The 20,145-nt window shown below is 36.3% G+C and overlaps 2 protein-coding genes across 2 annotated transcripts in view; one reads left to right on the top strand and one right to left on the bottom strand.

The window, feature by feature from the left end:
* Nucleotides 1–15,867: 15,867 nt before the first annotated feature.
* On the bottom strand, nucleotides 15,868–17,055 carry LOC131138356 (dynein heavy chain-like). Its single transcript, XM_058087198.1, has one exon. The coding sequence runs from the start codon at nucleotides 17,053–17,055 to the stop codon at nucleotides 15,868–15,870; it is 1,188 nt and encodes a 395-aa protein (XP_057943181.1).
* A 114-nt stretch (nucleotides 17,056–17,169) lies between these two features.
* The window catches only part of tshz3a (teashirt zinc finger homeobox 3a), a 29,846-nt gene continuing 26,870 nt past the window's right edge, over nucleotides 17,170–20,145 (top strand). Inside the window, exon 1 of the mRNA XM_058087575.1 lies at nucleotides 17,170–17,575. Coding sequence (XP_057943558.1) covers nucleotides 17,536–17,575 — 40 coding nt within the window. The 5' untranslated portion in view covers nucleotides 17,170–17,535. The remainder of the gene's footprint in view (nucleotides 17,576–20,145) is intronic.

The raw sequence follows: 20,145 nt of genomic DNA, 5'->3' as shown, positions 1-20,145 counted from the left end.
CGCTTAGGCGCGTTTAAACGTTCGTTTTTCCATTCTTAACCCGAACCCAAACCCAAAACCAAACCCAAAACCAAACCCAAAACCAAACCCAAAACCAAACCCAAAACCAAACCCAAAACCAAACCCAAAACCAAACCCAATACCAAACCCAAAACCAAACCCAAAACCAAACCCAAACCCAAAACCAAACCCAAACCCAAACCCAAACCCAAACCCAAACCCTTTGTTCCAACAATGGACAATGACAGTCACGACTGATTTTGAATGGACTCCCAATCCAAGACACTTAGGCGAATGTTCGTTTTTCCATTCTTAACCCAAACTCAAACCCGAACTTGAACCCAAACTCGAACCCGAACTCGAACCCAAACTCGAACCCGAACCCGAACTCGAACCCGAACTCGAACCCAAACGCAAAACCAAAACCTAAACCAAACCCTTTGTTCCAATGATGGACAATGACAGTCACGACTGATTTTGAATGGACTCCCAATCCAAGACGCTTAGGACCGTTTAAACGTTTGTTTTTCCATTCTTAACCCGAACCCAAAACCAAACCCAAACCCTTTGTTCCAACGATGGACAATGACAGTCACGAATGATTTTGAATTGACTCCCGATCCAAGACACAAGGCGCGTTTTAATGGTCGTTTTTCCATTCTTAACCCGAACCCAAACTCAAACCCGAACTTGAACACGAACACGAACTCGAACCCGAACTCGAACCCGACCTCGAACCCGAACTCGAACCCAAATGCAAAACCAAAACCAAACCCTTTGTTCCAACGATGGACAATGACAGTCATGACTGATTTTGGATGGACTCCCAATCCAAGACGCTGAGGCGCCTTTAAACATCCGTTTTTCGATTCTTAACCGGAACCCGAACTCAAACCCGAACTCGAACCCGAACTCGAACTCGAACCCGAACCCGAACCCGAACTCGAAACCGAACTCGAACCCGAACTCGAACCCGAACTCGAACCCGAACTCGAACCCGAACTCGAACCAGACCTCAAACCCGAACTCAAACCCAAACGCAAAACCAAAACCAAACCCAAACCGTTTGTTCCAACGATGGACAATGACGGTCACGACTGATTTTGAATGGACTCCCAATCCAAGATGCTTAGGCGCATTTAAACATTTGTTTTTCCATTTTTCCCAAAACCAAACCCAAAACCAAACCCAAAACCAAACCCAAAACCAAACCCAAAACCAAACCCAAAACCAAACCCAAACCCAAACCCAAAACCAAAACCAAACCCAAAACCAAACTCAAAACCAAAACCAAAACCAAAACCAAAACCAAACCCAAACCCAAACCCTTTGTTCCAACAATGGACAATGACTGATTTTGAACGGACTCCCAATCCAAGACGCTTAGGTGCATTTAAACATTCGTTTTTCCATAAACGCTATTGTTTGTCAGCTTCCATCACTTTGCAAGGACTCCACATGGTCCACAAAAATGCCACATTTGCGCGAAAGGAGACGACGCCATGTCGACAACACTGTCCTTCCCCTTCTCGTCTCCCCCGCTCGCGAATACTTGCCTGACTTGGGAGACTGATGATCCTGTCGTTCCTGCTCAGGCTCCCGCTGCTTGACATCTTGACATGAAGAGAAGGATGTTCCTGTCTGTCTCGTCACATCACAGCCTTCCTGATTCGGATCCCTCCCATCCCGCCGCCGTGTGACGCCTCACTTTAAAAAAGCTGCCCGTCCATCATAAACATCTTTCCTTTTATGTTGGCCGTCTGAGCGGGAAGGGCAGAGAGAGAGATCAGCCTATCAACGACATGTTGACAGTCAGGAAGAGTGACGGAACATCACAAGAGCAATGTGCCAGACGTAGACGGGAATTTCACTCACGGGGGCCCGACGCAATTATTAGACGCTCAGTAAATTTCTCCGGGATGTTGAGCATCGTCCAGCGTATCGTACGTTTTGGTTACAGGCTGGGTAACGTTTAAGTTCCGTAAAAAGGAGCGTCCACACTTTTTCCGGCGAGGAAAAATGAAGAATGCACTTGGATATTTTGTTGTTATCCATATATTCCAAGGAAAAACTGTAGGTGGAAAATATATAAAATTAGTCCCAACTTTGCTCCATTTTTATTAATTTTTTTAAATTTTTTCAAGTGCTTTAACGTTCTTATTAAATGATTTTTGTAAATAATGTAATATTAGGACTTCCCATAATATTTTGACTTTATTCCCATATTATTATAACCTAATTTTCCAAAAATTATAACTTGGTTTAGTTTGTTTCTTTAATTATATTTCTTCAATATTATACTAAAATTATATAATTCTAATTATATACTAAAAAATATGTTTTCTCATAATATTATGAGTTCATTCTCGTAAAATTGCAACTTATTTTCTCGCTATTTTCTCTTAATATTTTGATCTTTTTTTTCAAGTGCTTCAATGTTCTTATTAAATGATATTTGTAAATAATGTAATATTAGGACTTCCCATAATATTTTGACTTTATTCCCATATTATTATAACCTAATTTTCCAAGAATTCCAACTTGGTTTAGTTTGTTTCTTTAATTACTTTTCTTAAATATTATACTAAAATTATATAATAGTAATTATATACTAAAAATTATGTTTTCTCATAATATTATGAGTTCATTCTCATAAAATTGCAATATTTTGTTTTTATTTATTTATTTTTTCAAGTGCTTCAACATTCTTATTAAATGATCTTTGTAAATAATGTAATATTAGTACTTCCCATAATATTTTGACTTTATTCCCATATTATTATAACCTAATTTTCCAAGAATTCCAACTTTGTTTAGTTTGTTTCTTTAATTACTTTTCTTAAATATTATACTAAAATTATATAATTGTAATTATATACTAAAAAAATATGTTTTCTCATAATATTATGAGTTAATTCTCGTAAAATTGCAACTTATTTTCTCGCTATTTTCTCTTAATATTTTGATTTTATTTTTTATTTTTTCAAGTGCTTCAATGTTCTTATTAAATGATATTTGTAAATAATGTAATATTAGGACTTCCCATAATATTTTGACTTATTTTTGACATATTATTATAACCTAATTTTCCAAGAATTATAACTTGGTTTAGTTTGTTTCTTTAATTATTTTTCTTCAATATTATACTAAAATTTTATAATTGTAATTATATACTATTACGCTATTTTCTCTTAATATTTTACTTTATTATTTTGGAATTACAGCTTTTTTGTCTATTGCTTTTTTTTAATCTTCCTACCATTTATTATTAATTATGACTTTATTCCCATAATATGTTAGTTTTAAATTGTTTTGTTTATGGCACTAAAATATGCTACTCAACTTTATGCTACTGATATTATTTTTTTCTCAATATTACAACCTTCGTCTTAGTACTTTATTTGCGTGTATTCTTGTAAAATTATTTTCCCATTTCTGCTGTTTTTGAATGGTTTTGAGTTAATTATATTATTAAAATGTGTAGCGGGCCAATAAAAAGAGTCATGGGCCGCATGTTGGACACCACTTAAAATTGTTACTACTTTTTTTGTTTATTCTTGTAAAATTGTTTTCCCATTTCTGCTGTTTTTGAATAGTTTCTAGTTAATTATATTATTAAAATGTGCAGCGGGCTAATAAAAAAGTCGTTGGCCGCATGTTGGACACCACGTAAAATTGTTACTACTTTTTTTGCGTGTATTCTCTTTAAAATTATTTTCCCATTTCTGCTGTTTTTGAATGGTTTCTAGTTAATTATATTATTAAAATGTGCAGCGGGCTAATAAAAAAGTCGTTGGCCGCATGTTGGACACCACTTAAAATTGTTACTACTTTTTTTGCGTGTATTCTTGTAAAATTATTTTCCCATTTCTGCTGTTTTTGAATAGTTTCTCGTTAATTATATTATTAAAATGTGCAGCGGGCTAATAAAAAAGTCGTTGGCCGCATGTTGGACACCAGGTAAAATTGTTACTACTTTATTTGTGTTTATTCTTGTAAAATTATTTTCCCATTTTTGCTGTTTTTGAACGGTTTCCAGTTTATTATATTATTAAAATGTGCAGCGGGCTAATAAAAAAGTCGTGGGCCGCATGTTGGACACCACGTAAAATTGTTACTACTTTTTTTGCGTGTATTCTCTTTAAAATTATTTTCCCATTTCTGATGTTTTTGAATGGTTTCTAGTTAATTATATTATTAAAATGTGCAGTGGGCTAATAAAAAAGTCGTTGGCCGCATGTTGGACACCACTTAAAATTGTTACTACTTTTTTTGCGTGTATTCTTGTAAAATTATTTTCCCATTTCTGCTGTTTTTGAATAGTTTCTCGTTAATTATATTATTAAAATGTGCAGCGGGCTAATAAAAAAGTCGTTGGCCGCATGTTGGACACCACGTAAAATTGTTACTACTTTTTTTGCGTGTATTCTTGTAAAATTATATTCCCATTTTTGCTGTTTTTGAATGGTTTTGAGTTAATTATATTATTAAAATGTGGAGCGGGCTAATAAAAAAGTCGTGGGATGCATGTTGGACACCACGTAAAATTGTTACTACTTTATTTGTGTGTATTCTTGTAAAATTATATTCCCATTTTTGCTGTTTTTGAATGGTTTCGAGTTAATTATATTATTAAAATGTGCAGCGGGCTAATAAAAAAGTCGTGGGATGCATGTTGGACACCAGGTAAAATTGTTACTACTTTTTTTGCATGTATTCTTGTAAAATTATTTTCTTATTTCTGCTGTTTTTGAATGGTTTCGAGTTAATTATATTATTAAAATGTGCGGTGGGCCGCATGTTGGACACCACCGGTTTAAGTCCCTAATCAGTCTTTTACCGAATATTCTGAGCGGGTCTGCGAGTCTTAAATTAAAACCCTCACCTTGACGCCGTATAAATGTAATACTGTCAATAAAGTAGTTATAAATAGATGGAGGTGTAACCATTCATAATCCAGCTGAATATTTTAAGAGGGTCTTTTTGGGCGAGAAAAAAAAAAGGCGAGCAAGACTTGATCAATCGTCTGACTTCAGCCTCTCCAATCAGAGGTGTGCTAATTGAATTAGCGGAGAGTGATATTCCCGCCCTAAAGGAGGAACCTCATGTAATTTACCCCCCCCCCCCCCCCCCCCCGCCCCCATTGAATAATCCTTTTGTATTTATATTTGCGTGTCTTGTGTCTACGGCGGTCCCGATGAGTCCCAGAGTTGCGTGTTGAGTGTCTGTGGAGAAACGCTGATAAATGTTAAAGAGACCTTTTCAGCGTCTGACCTCTTCCCGTTTGGGAATGTTAGCCTTCTTTAATGGAGACATGGATGCTCGCTTCGGGAAGCGGGGGCGGGGTAAAGATATTGCTGTTCATGAAATATGCAGATGGTCAAAATTTTTAAGAATATCATGAGTGTTTAAGGTAGATTGGGAAAGTGTGTGTGTGTGGGGGGGGGGGGGGGGCATGTGAGACTTCATCACATGTCCACCTTTTCCGAGTCTTTCTTTCTTTCTATTTTGAGAGTGAAGCTAATGAATCGGGATACGGAAAAGGTTTCTCTGCAGGCTCCCAGTGAGAAATGATAAGAGATTATTTTAGAATGAAGATCAACGACTAAAGTCCGAAAGACGACGGCGTCTTAATGTAAGATGAGTGGAACGACACACACAACGCCGAGGCCAAAGGCGAGCGCTTCATCTCCTCAATTCAATTCACAGGAGTGGAAATTAGTCGGTGCCATACATAGCTGATTTATACAAATGAATTACCTGGTATATTAATAGGCGGAGACGCATTTATTAAACACTACGAGTAAAGGTAGCGTTAATTATGCATTTCTGCTCAAAAACCTGTTTGACTTAACTGTCTGGCGCATTGGGTGCATTGTTCGCGGTAGATAGATCAGGGGTCTCAAACATGCGGCCCGCGGGCCAAATGTGGCACGCAGGATACTACTTTGAGGCCCTTGCCTTGATATGACAGTTTAATATTAGTGCGGTCCACGCAAGTTTGATATGGATGCTGTATGGCAGGGGTCTCAAACATGTGGCCCGCGGGCCAAATGTGGCACGCAGGACACTATTTTGAGATCCCCCGCCTTGATATGAAAGTTTAATGTTAGCGCGGCCCGCGCAAGTTTGATATGGATGCTGTATGGCAGGGGTCTCAAACATGTGGCCCGCGGGCCAAATGTGGCACGCAGGACACTATTTTGAGATCCCCCGCCTTGATATGAAAGTTTAATGTTAGCGCGGCCCGCGCAAGTTTGATATGGATGCTGTATGGCAGGGGTCTCAAACACGCAGCCCGCGGGCCAAATGTGGCACGCAGGACACTACTTTGAGGCCCCCGCCTTGATATGAAAGTTTAATGTTAGTGCGGCCCGCGCAAGTTTGATATGGATGCTTTATGGCAGGGGTCTCAAACACGTGGCCCGTGGGCCAAATGTGGCACGCAGAATACTACTTTGAGGCCCCCGCCTTGATATGAAAGATTAATGTTAGCGCGGCCGGCTCAAGTTTGATACGGATGCTGCATCAGATAGATCGGGGGTCTCAAACACGCGGCCCGCGGGCCAAATGTGGCACGCAGGACACTACTTTGAGGCCTTGAGGCCTTGATATGAAAGTTTAATGTTAGCGCGGCCGGCGCAAGTTTGATACGGATGCTGTATGATATCATGTACCCAGATAAAAAATTATTACGTTTGATTAATGTTCATGTTAAAGGTTAAATAACTGTTAATAGTTATCCTCCCTATCCGTGTGGAAGTGGTAAGTTTTTGGCGATTTAAGTTTAAAGAAATAACCTGAAGGCTACCGTTTTTAGGTCGCTAGCGATCTAGTTTGCGAGTTAGCATGTGTCTCAAGACCCTGCAGTTGCGCAATATGTTGTAAATAAAAAAAAGTATAAATAATAAAACCAAAGCAAAGTTTATTAATTTTTCTGTTTTTAATAAATGCGTTTTTTTTTTTTTGAAAACCTGATGAAATATTGGTTTGCTGTACAATGCTAAAACATTGTTAGCATATCAATACGTGGAGTCAAATTATGAAAAGGACGAAACCCAGACCTCAAACAACGTACGGGTGGTTCTCAGGTTACGGCGTTCCGTCTTCCGACGTTCCCAGAAATTCAGAAAAAACGTGATTTTTCTTTGAAAATACGAGACTCGGATGCGCAGTTACACAGAGGAAAGCTAACATTGCGTTTTAGTTGGGTTGTCTTTTTAATCAATTAATCACCGTTTTTAAATTAATCGTGATTAATGTGTGAAATATTCAATTTTTTTTACCTTATGTGATTAACATAAATAAAAATGACTGGATTGGATTGGTTATATTTGTATGCATTAACAGGAATGGGGTTGCGTTCAAAGACACCACGTAAACCGAAGTTAAATTCACATGCTTGGAGTGTATTTTCCTGGAATTACGAGCACACTTTAATACCGTTTTTCTTTGTCTTTGTTTATTTTATGTATCCATACGAGCACCGTAAAATATTGTTGTGATGTCCGAGCGACAGTGAATGCACCGCACGGTAGTGTGGTAAAAAGAGGAAGATCCGTTCTAAGGATCATTTGTTCCTTTTCCAGTTGGAACGTCGGAATGTCGGAACACGGGAAGCAAACAGTATCAGTAATTACTGGAGCGCGGATCACATAAGTTGTGCTTCTTCCTGCTACTTTTCGGTTGCGTGTAATGATTGTCAGTGTAACGTACTCGCGTGTACCAAACTAAACTTTGATGTTCAAGGAACCGCAAGAACCCTGGTGTGGTTCTGATAGCATCTCAACAACGTTAGCTTGATTAGCTGCATTGTTAGCTTAAGTACAATCGCAAAAAACGACAACAATAACAATTACACCAACGTACTGATGTTCGTGCGTCACGGGACGTTTTGGCCCCGACATGAGCGAGAGTTCCTGCCCGGCCCCTTTCTGTTGTCTGAAGGGGGTCCGCTGCGCTGACAATGGTGTCAACTCTCCCCTGGGGGAGCACAAAGGGGGGGGGGGCACCGTGAAGTGATTTGTGGTTGGGCAACACTGATGAAGTGCTATTGCCACCCTGTTTCTTTGCAAGATCAATTCCACATGTAAGAGTTGGCTTTATGAATGATGGAGACCTCCTCAAGTCATCCATACTGCTGCCCACAGACACGACCCCCGGTCCCCGGTCCCCGGTTGCATCCGCGAGGCTGGAGTAAAGCAATCGCTCTTGTCAATGGGGGCCATGCATTACGTATCAACACCTGCATATCAACATGGCGCCATGAATACACAGATCCGCCAACACGGACAACATACAGATAAACCTGTGTACCTTTTTATTATGTTTACAATTTCATATAAATGTTCAAGATACGGGGGCATCATATTAATATGAGCATCATAAATAATTTAATATTTTTTATCGATTTTTTTTTTTTACAAAAAAAATCACTGACAAATTGTATATAATAGGGCAAAAGCAGGCTAATATTAGCCTAGCCATAGACATACACTTCCTTTATTGTCATTGCGCAATAACACAGCAGTGAAATTCCCAACGAAATATCATTGCCTGGCTCCCGTATAATAATAATAAATAATAATAAAAATAAATAGATGACATCAAATATGAACAACAATGTACAGCATAAACAGTAAATTATACACATAATTTTAATAATTTAGTAGTAATAGTAATAATTAAAAGAATAATGGAATTGGAATTGAGTAATTGAGTAAGTACCGTATTTTCCGGACTACAAGTCACACTTTTTTTCATAGGTTGGCTGTTCCTGTGACTTATACTCCAGAGCGACTTATGTTATTTTTTTTCAACCTAATTATACATTTTTGGCCTTGTGCGACTTTTTCTCCAGAGTGACTTATAGTCCAGAAAATTACAATATATACCGTATTTTCCGGAGTATAAGTCGCACTTTTTTTCATAGGTTGGCTGTTCCTGCGACTTATACTCCAGAGCAACTTATAAATTAAAAAAGTGTTTATGTTACATAAACCACTGGATCTTTTCTGTTCATGTTTATTTTTTGTGTAGCTGAATAATTATTGTGTTAGCAAAAAATGTGACTTTTACTCCAGGGTGACTTATGTATGTTTTTTTCTATTTAATTATTAATTAAATAATTTTTTTGTAATTTTTTTTTTTTTATTAAAAAAATTAAGCATTTTTTTTTTACCTTGTGCGACTTATACTCCAGAAAATACAGTAATTTTTGTGATTCAAAAACTGCACTCCCAGTATGGGAAAGTCAAATGCGACAACATTGCTGTTTGTTGTTTTGCCATAAATCTCCATAAATAAAAATATTATATTATTATATATTATAAAAAAGTATTCCGAGGTAGGCTATATAACGTAGAAATGTATGTATGCAGGGTTGTCTTGATTACCTTCAGTCACGATCGATTCCCCCTTGCAACATCTCCGCATAGCCACTGCCGTTTGACACCCCTGCACAACCAGAAGCAGAATTACAGCAACATTAGAAGCCATCACGAATATAAGCCGGGAGATAGATAGACGTTGCGTATGCAATCATGATTAATGTGTGAAATAATCATTTTTTTTACTGTATGTGATTAACAGAAATTAATGAAATTAATTAATTTGAATTGATTAATTGAAATTAATCATGATTAATCACCATTTGCAGTAAGTGTGAAATATTTTGTTTTTTACTATACATGATTAACAGCAATAAAAATGACAGCAATTAATCACAGTTTTCAAATTAATCATGATTAATGTGTGAAATATTCAGTTTTTTACTGTATGTGATTAACAGAAATGAATTAATTTGAATTAATTAATTGAAATTAATCATGATTAATCACCATTTGCAGTAAGTGTGATTTTTTTACTGTGCATGATTAACAGAAATAAAAATGACAGTATTGGATATATTTGTATGCATTAACAGCAATGGGGTTGTGTTCAAAGACACTTATGTTATATTTCATGCATGAGAGGAAAGCAAGACCGATGGCGTTGTGATAACTTCCATTTCCAGTGTAAGCCGGGAGAGACGTTGCATATGCAAATTAATCATGATTAATGTGTGAAATAATCAGTTTTTTACTGTATGTGATTAACAGAAATTAATGAAATTAATTAATTTGAATTGATTAATTGAAATTAATCATGATTAATCACCATTTGCAGTAAGTGTGCAATATTTTGTTTTTTACTATACGTGATTAACAGCAATAAAAATGACAGCAATTAATCACAGTTTTCAAATTAATCATGATTAATGTGTGAAATATTCAGTTTTTTACTGTATGTGATTAACAGAAATTAATTAATTTGAATGGATTAATTGAAATTAATCATGATTAATCACCATTTGCAGTAAGTGTGAAATATTTTGTTTTTTACTATACGTGATTAACAGCAATAAAAATGACAGCAATTAATCACAGTTTTCAAATTAATCATGATTAATGTGTGAAATATTCAGTTTTTTACTGTATGTGATTAACAGAAATGAATTAATTTGAATTAATTAATTGAAATTAATCATGATTAATCACCATTTGCAGTAAGTGTGATTTTTTTACTGCACATGATTAACAGAAATAAAAATGACAGTATTGGATATATTTGTATGCATTAACAGCAATGGGGTTGTGTTCAAAGACACTTATGTTATATTTCATGCATGAGAGGAAAGCAAGACCGATGGCGTTGTGATAACTTCCATTTCCAGCGTAAGCCGGGAGAGACGCCGCGCAGAGGCCGTATACTATTTATGGGTTAATCGATACAGTCCCCGGATGACACCATGTCCCCGCTACTTTCTGTCACCATGATGGCTCACTCATTTTTTTTTTGGAGAGGCTGCTTTCTCCCTCTTCCACGATGCTTTTCATTTTAGCTGTAAAAATGCCAATCACTATGGTTACTTCTTGTTCCTGAGGGAGGTCACCACGAGGGCAAGTCCATAGGAGGAAATATATTCACATAGTTCTCTTTAGAAGCTAACCGCTAACCCCCTGACATCCCATTTGGGTTGTAACTTCATGTTGTTAAAGTGACAGGGAACCGGCCGATGTGCTCTTAGAGAGGCTGGGGCGCCGGCCAACTCCTGGTCAGAAGCACCCTTAAACTCGTTACGCTCGGCGGGTGTGCTGTCCCACTGAGATCAGGCCATTTTGAAAAAGTCTATTTGCATGTAACGTTCATGACACATCAAGTAGTTTGCTAGCTCAAAAAAAGCGATTCCGACTGGTTTTTTTGCCTTTGGATGCTTTCATTTTTCACAATGTGGACACTCCCGATTTATTTATTTGGCTTTGGAAAACAACGTTCCTCCTGCGATGTAATGGGAATAGGAATAATCCATTCCCAGGCCAAGCTGATCCTGGAAATATAATATCAATTGCAATAAATACAATGCTAAAACACTGTTAGCATAATAAATACGTGGAGTCAAATTATGAAAAGGACGGAGCCCAGACCTCAAAGAACGTAAGGTTGGTTCTCAGGTTACGGCGTTCCATTTTCCGATGTTACGTGCCCAGAAATTCATAAAAACTGTAATTTTGCTTGTCACACAGAGGAACGATAACATTGCGTTTTAGTAGGGTTGTCTTTTTAATTAATTAATCACAGTTTTGAAATTAATCATGATTAATCACCATTTGCAGTAAGTGTGAAATATTTTGTTTTTACTGTATGTGATTAACAGAAATTAATCACAGTTTTCAAATTAATCATGATTAATGTGTGAAATATTCAGTTTTTTTAACTGTATATGATTAAAAGAAATTAATGAAATTAATTAATTTGAATTAATTAATTGAAATGAATCATGATTAATCACCATTTGCGGTAAGTGTGATTTTTTTTTACTGTACATTATTAACAGAAATAAAAATGACAGTATACGGATATACTTGTATGCATTAACAGCAATGGGTTTGCGTTCAAAGACACCACGAAACCGAATCAAAAATATAACCGAGACTCTGATGCGCAGTCACACAGAGGAAAGATAACATTGCGTTTTAGTAGGGTTGTCTTTTTAATCAATTAATCACAGTTTTAAAATTAATCATGATTAATGTGTGAAATATTAATTTTTTTACTGTATGTGATTAACAGAAATTTATTTTAATTAATGAATTGAAATTAATCATGATTAATCACCATTTGCAGTAAGTGTGAAATATTTTGTTTTTTTAACTGTTCATGATTAACAGAAATTAAAAAATGACAGGATTGGATATATTTGTATGCATTAAAAGCAATGGGGTTGCGTTCAAAGACATCACGTAACCGAATCAAAAATATAACCGAAAATATGAGACTCTGATGTGCAGTCACACAGAGGAAAGATAACATTGCGTTTTAGTAGGGTTGTCTTTTTAATCAATTAATCACAGTTTTAAAATTAATCATGATTAATGTGTGAAATATTCATTTTTTTACTGTATGTGATTAACAGAAATTAATTTTAATTAATGAATTGAAATTAATCATGATTAATCACCATTTGCAGTAAGTGTGAAATATTTTGTTTTTTTAACTGTTCATGATTAACAGAAATAAAAAAATGACAGGATTGGATATATTTGTATGCATTAAAAGCAATGGGGTTGCGTTCAAAGACATCACGTAACCGAATCAAAAATATAACCGAAAATATGAGACTCTGATGTGCAGTCACACAGAGGAAAGATAACATTGCGTTTTAGTAGCGTTGTCTTTTTAATCAATTAATCACAGTTTTCAAATTAATCATGATTAATGTGTGAAATATTCAGTTTTTTACTGTACGTGATTAACAGAAATTAATGAAATTAATTCATTTTAATTAATGAATTGAAATTAATCATGATTAATCACTATTTGCAGTAAGTGTGAAATATTTTGGTTTTTTTTACTGTACATGATTAACAGAAATAAAAATGACAGTATTGGATATATTTGTATGCATTAACAACAATGGGGTTGCGTTCAAAGACACCACGTAACCGAATCAAAAATATAACCGAAAATATGAGACTCTGATGCGCAGTCACACTAAAACATTGCGTTTTAGTAGTGTTGTCTTTTTAATCAATTAATCACACTTTTGAAATTAATCATGATTAATCACAATTCTCAGTAAGTGTGAAATATTTTTTCCCGTTTTTTTACTGTATGTGATTAACAGAAATTAATGAAATAAATTAATTAATTGAAATTAATCATGATTAATCACCATTTGCCGTGTGAAATATTTTGTTTTTTTACTGTACATGATTAACAGAGATAAAAATGACAGTATTGGATATATTTGTATGCAGAAATGGGGTTGCGTTCAAAGACACACAGGCCATTTCTAAAGTCTGATGTGTGTATTTTGCATGTAATGTGCATGACGCATCAAGCAGTTTGGAATTTGTGTGTGTGTGTTTTTTGGCGGGGTCAAATGCCCCCCCAGAACGACCCCCCCACCACCACACACACATCATAAGCTCAAAGAGCGATTCGGACTGTTACTTAGTCTCCTGAGATACTGCTGGCTCAAGGAAAAAAAAAAAAAAGCGAGGGCGAGAAGTGATGAAAAACTCTCATTACCTTGTTACTAAGACTTGACGCCGCTTCCTTGAACTGACTTTGATCTCCCCTAACGTGGATATATGGGAGAACTGATGCTTTTACTGTGATGAAAGCCAACATTTAACAGCTCACATTAAGTTGGGGAGAAAAGGGCATCAGGCATGTTTGCATTTCAGAGGGAGTCGGCTGTGGGGGTCGGACACCATTTTTTTTGCACCACTTACCGGCAAATTGGAGCTTTTTTGTTAGCTTGATTTCCCTGTAAATTTAAAAAGGTGACATATGTTAATACGTCAATAGGAAGTAAAAGGGAACATGTTTAAAATCTTTTTTATACATTAATTCTTCATATAATATTCATATTCCTCAATAAGAGTAAATGCCGTGTTGCAATAAATGTGACAGGAAGTGACGTCGGGGGTTCAGAGTTGAGTTTCAGCACCCTGCGTTGTTTTGTTTATTATGTTTGTTATTGTTATTGTGCCTGTTGGAGATCATTTAAAGCTGTAACTAAGTCCTGTTGTTCTGGCGACCGACACCTAGCAAACAATTTAGAATAGTATCATTTTTATGCTTGAAAATGCTTCATTTAGACATAAAGCTAACTTTTATGTACAATTGCTGATAAATGACTGATCGCTGTGGTCTCAAACATGCGGCCCGCGGGCCAAATGTGGTCCGCAGGACACCAATTTGAGGCCCCCGCCTTGATATGAAAGTTTAATGTTTGATACGGATGCTGTATGGTATCATGTACCCAGAAAAAAATATTACGTTTAATTAATGTTCATGTTAAAGGTTAAATAACTGTTAATAGTTATCCTCCCTATCTGTGTGGAAGTGGTAATTTTTTTGGCGATTTAAGTTTAAAGGAAATAACTTGAAGGCTACCGTTTAGGTCGCTAGCGCTCTAGTTTGCGAGTTAGCATGTGTCTCAAGACCCTGCAGTTGCGCAATATGTTGTAAATAAAAAAAATATAAATATGACTAAGTCATATTTTTTCATGTCTACAGGGCTCTAATAATGCTTTGTTAATTTTAATATGAAAAAATAATTTGTCTACCCACCAACTATATGTGTTTTTTTAAGTTTTTATTATTTGCCCTTTATTATTATTATTATTATTATTATTATTATTATTATTATTATTATTATTATATTTATTTATTACTGATTGATTGATTTTCTTTATTCTTGATTTGTTCAAAAGAAAAATAGTTTTAAAAAATCCAAAGACAGTTCATACATACTTATCACTATTATTATATATTATTTTTTCAATCATAATTTGTCCTGTAAAATAAAAAATAAAAACATAAATAGGGAATCAGGAAGTTAAAAACAGCTCGAACCACACAGCAATCGCAGTGGGGGGGTGAGAGGGGGGGTTGGGGTGTAAATGTGTCAAAACATGTGTGTCATAATTATTATTTTGCTATGTACAGTATTCATTTCTTGTTGTACTCGATGTTGTCATGATGATGATGATGATGATGATGATGATGTGGATATTGTGTATCGTGTGTGTACACACACAAGAGTTGTGAGTCACACGCACACACAAAAAGTGTAACGCGCTTCTTTCTGCACATGTTGAATTGTGAACACTGTAAACTCGTGATGTACTTGAAAGCAATCTTCCTGTGTATGTTCAAACAAAAACCAGTCATGGCGTCCGTCACCTGGCGGGGCACACGAGGAATATCGAGGAATATCGAGGAATATGGATACCATGATACCACGCGTACACGGCCGTAAAACTAAGTCGATATCGGTGCCTTGTTTATTTACTCCATCATTTCCTGTGTACTATTTACCATTTCCTGTACTATTACCTGTGTATTTTATTTCATTAAGTAGTAGTTTAGTATCGTTTAAGCACCAGTACCATTTCAAAACACATTTGGTTCTGGTATCGGACGATATATGGAAACCAGGCAGAACGGAAAAAAGAGGAATAGAGAGAAGGAAATTGGGAATAAAAAATAGAAGATGAGTGGAAAGAAGAGGAATGAAGAGAGTGGAGAATAGAGGAATAGAGGAGTAGAGGAATAGATGAATAGAAGAGTAGAGGAATAGAGGAGTAGAGGAATTGAGGAGTAGAGGAATAGAGGAGTACAGGAATAGATTAATTGAGGAATAGAGGAGTAGAAGAATGGATGAATAGAGGAGTAGAGGAATAGATGAATAGAGGAATTGAGGAGTAGAGGAATAGATGAATTGAGGAATAGATGAATTGAGGAGTAGAGGAATAGAGTAGTAGAGGAATAGAAGAATTGAGGACTAGAGGAATAGAGGAGTACATGAATAGATTAATTGAGGAATAGACGAGTAGAGGAATAGATTAATTGAGGAATAGAGGAGTAGAGGAATAGAGGAGTAGAGGAATAGATGAATTGAGGAATAGATAAATTGAGGAGTATAGGAATAGATGAATTGAGGAATAAATGAATTGAGAAGTAGAGGAATAGAGGAGTAGAGGAGTAGAGGAATAGAGGAACAGAAGAATAGAGGAATAGAGCAATAGAGTAGTCGATGAATTGAGGAATAGATGAATAGGAGTAGAGGAGAAGAGGAATAGATGAATAGGAGTAGATGAGTAGAGAAATAGATGGATTGAGGAATAGAGGAGTAGATGAATAGAGGAGTAGAGGAATAGAAGAGTAGAGGAATAGAGGAATAGAGTAGAAGAATAGAGGAGTAGCGGAGTAGAGGAATAGATGAATAAAGGAGTAGAGGAATAGATTAATAGAGGAATAGAGGAGTAGAGGAATGGAGGAATAGAGGAACAGAGCAATAGAGTAAATAGATGAATAGAGGAGTAGAGGAGAAGAGGAATAGATGAATAGAGGAATAGAGGAGTAGAGGAATAGATGAATAGAGGAATAGAGGAGTAGAGGAATAGATGAATAGAGGAATAGAGGAGTAGAGGAATAGAGGAACAGAGCAATAGAGTAGTCGATGAATTGAGGAATAGATGAATAGAGGAGTAGAGGAATAGAGGAGTAGATGAATAGAGTAGAAGAATAGAGGAGTAGCAGAGTAGAGGAATAGATGAATAGAGGAGTAGAGGAATAGAGGAGTAGATGAATAGAGTAGAAGAATAGAGGAGTAGCAGAGTAGAGGAATAGATGAATAGAGGAATAGAGGAGTAGAGGAATAGAGGAACAGAGCAATAGAGTAAATAGATGAATAGAGGAGAAGATGAATAGATTAATAGGAGTAGATGAGTAGAGGAATAGATGGATTGAGGAATAGAGGAATAGAGGAGTAGATGAATAGAGGAATAGAGTAGAAGAATAGAGGAGTAGCGGAGTAGAGGAATAGAGGAGTAGAGGAGAAGAGGAATAGATTAATAGGAGTAGATGAGTAGAGGAATAGATGGATTGAGGAATAGAGGAGTAGATGAATATAGGAATAGAGTAGAAGAATAGAGGAGTAGCGGAGTAGAGGAATAGAGGAGTAGAGGAATAGAAAGAGGATGAACGTGAAGTGTCCATAGAGGGGAGAGAAAAGGAGGAAAGAGGAGGCGTCCACTCCCCTTTCTGTCTAGTAAAGAGTTAAAAAGGGGGCGGTGGGTTTGCCCATTCTCCCACTTTGAGTGACGTGATCATCTCTCTTATCCACAAGTTTGCTTCTTACAAAGCAGGCGGCCGAGCTGGACGCAGGCTGCGTGTGTGCGTGTGCGTGTTTTTTTGTGTGTGTGTGTGTGAGAGAGAGAGAGAGAGAGAGAAAGAGAGAGAGATCCTCCTTGAACGCACCACCAGACGACAACATTATTGACGTGCCCACGCCGCGTGTGCACACTTCTTCCGCCGAACCATCATGACTTTTTCCTCTCCCGTGCTGGAACCGTCCTCGTCCTCGTCGCGCCGTGACGTGAATCTTTCTCTCTGAGCAGAGGCGTGGATCTTCCCGTCAGCGACGAGGGACGAAAAGGAGGAGTTTTGGGCGGAAATCCCCGCAAATCCGGTCCCCAAATGCCGCGGAGGAAACAAGAAGCGCCGAAGCGCGCGGCAGGTACGTATCCACGATGACGTGCGTGAAAATAGCGTCAAACTCTCACACGTCAGCGACTGTTGTGGTGTCTTTTTAAAGCCCCCCCCCCCTTTTCGTGTTTGATTCCGTGCTGTAACAATAACACGCTAGCCGCTTCATCTTCCACGCATAACTTCTTTCCACAAACTATCCGTAGCGTTCTTTCTCTTCCCCTTTCAGTAAGATAAACAATTTAGTAGCACACAATGGAGCTCTGTGGGCTGGAAGGAGCCATAATCGACACTTGCCATGTCCGATTTGACGGTTGATTGATTGGCTGTCACGCGGCTTTGATCCGATCTCTCTCCATTTGCATCAGAAAATCACTTCCCACTATGCGGTGACGTCACATTTGGACCACTTCAAGGTTTCAGTACTTTTGAGCCTCGCTCGCTGATGGTCAAGAGACTCGGAAAAAACAGTCAAAATGTACCCGCAAGCGTTCTTTTAAAGGCGTAGTTGGAAGATGCACTTTCGCTCCGTGACAACAGGTGGCGATATAACCTTCGATTGTGATTTGGCGGATTTAGATAGCTGGAAAAGTCACTTTAAATCGTCTTTTGAGGAAGTGTTACCAGTGAAGAGGAATTTTATACGGAGTGGGCTTCCTTCCACATTCCAAAAACTGTCCATAATGGGAATAGTTGTTGGTTTAAACGCGCCCTGGGATGCTACATTGTCAATGTTGTGCCGTAGTGGAAGTATACAGAGATGTAGCTTAACTTCCTGTTTGTGCTTCTTTGAACAGTAAAATAGTAGCGACTGACTCAACAGCGCCACTAGTGGCTGCACTGTGTTTTACATGAAAAATCAAAAATCCTGAACAAATTATTCATTAATTATGAATCAATTATGACGCTCTTGCTTAACAAGGGGACGAATTTAAACTGTGACATCATACCCGTCTAAACGCAGTTGAGATGTAGCTCAACTTCCTGTTTGTGATTTATTTAAACAGTAAAATAGTAGTGACTTACTCAACAGCGCCTCTAGTGGTTGTGCTGTGTATTACATTAAAAAATCAAAAATCCTCAACAAATGATTCATTAATTATGATTCAATTATCACGCCCTTGCTTAACAAGGGGACGAATTTAAACTGTGACATCATACCCTATGCAGAGATTTAGCTCAACTTCCTGTTCAGATTACTGTTCCTATTTAAACAAGTAAAATAGTAGCGACTGACTCAACAGCGCCTCTAGTGGTTGTGCTGTGTTTTACAATAAATAATAATACATTTTATTTGTATAGCGCTTTTCAAAATACTCAGACACTTTACAAAAGAATGGAGTTGAATAAAAATACAACATTCGTTGGTTAATACAGAGTTAAAACATGAGTAAACATGAGTTTTACATGAATAATAAAAAAATTAGTAATTATTAATTGCTTAACAAGGGGACGAATTTAAACTGTGACATGATACCCGTGAAAACGCAGTGTTGTGGCAACTCCCATCCGGGGCGTACTTTTATTAGCTTTGTGCCTTGTTCACTTCCTGCTTTCCTAATGTAGTTTAAGTTGTTTTTATTTTATTTTATTTTATTTTCTACCGCTTTTTCCTCACGAGGGTCACGGGCGGGGGGGTGCTGGAGCCTTACATTTGTTCACTTCCTGCTTTCCTAATGTAGTTTAAGTTTATTTTATTTTATTTTATTTTATTTTTATTTTTATTTTTATTTTTATTTTTATTTTTATTTTTATTTTTATTTTTATTTTTATTTTTATTTTTATTTTTACTTTTACTTTTATTTTTATTTTTATTTTTATTTTTATTTTTATTTTTATTTTTATTTTTATTTTTATTTTTATTTTTATTTTTATTTTTATTTTTATTTTTATTTTTATTTTTATTTTTATTTTTATTTTTATTTTATTTTATTTTCATTCATTCATTCATTTTCTACCGCTTTTTCCTCACGAGGGTCGCGGGGGGGTGCTGGAGCCTTACATTTGTTCACTTCCTGCTTTCCTAATGTAGTTTAAGTTGTTTTTATATTGATATTGATATGAAAGTTTAATGTTAAAGTTTGATACGGATGCTGTATGGTATCATGTACTCAGGTTAAATAAAGGTTAAATAACTGTTAATAGTTATCCTCCCTATCCGTGTGGAAGTGGTAAGTTTTTGGCTATTTAAGTTTCAAGGAAATAACTTGAAGGCTACCGTTTAGGTCGCTAGCGGTCTAGTTTGCGAGTTAGCATGTGTCCCAAGACGCTGCAGTTGCGCAATATGTTGTAAATTAAAAAAAAGTATTTTTAATTTTAATCGGAAAAAAAACTATATGTGGTTTCTTAAGTTTTTATTATTTGCCGTTTTTTTTATTATTATTATATTTATTTATTACTGATTGATTGATTTTCTTTATTCTTGATTTATTTATTTTTCATCTTATTTTGTGTAGAAAAATAAAAATGAAGATATTTGAGAACAGTGGAATGTTTTATCAGAGCTTTTATTGTAGAAAATTGGAACCAAAGCACTGAAAAAATTTGTATATTTTTCTGTTTTTAATAAATGCGTTTTTTGCCCGAATTTTGTTTTAACTT

Source organism: Doryrhamphus excisus, chromosome 11 (genome assembly GCF_030265055.1).
Source record: "Doryrhamphus excisus isolate RoL2022-K1 chromosome 11, RoL_Dexc_1.0, whole genome shotgun sequence".
In the NCBI taxonomy this organism is placed as follows: Eukaryota; Metazoa; Chordata; class Actinopteri; order Syngnathiformes; family Syngnathidae; genus Doryrhamphus; species Doryrhamphus excisus.
This window is presented reverse-complemented; position numbering and strand designations above follow the sequence as displayed.

Excerpts from the sequence above, each read along its gene's own strand:
- LOC131138356 (XM_058087198.1), bottom strand. The coding sequence starts at position 17,055 with ATGGACACTTCACGTTCATCCTCTTTCTATTCCTCTACTCCTCTATTC.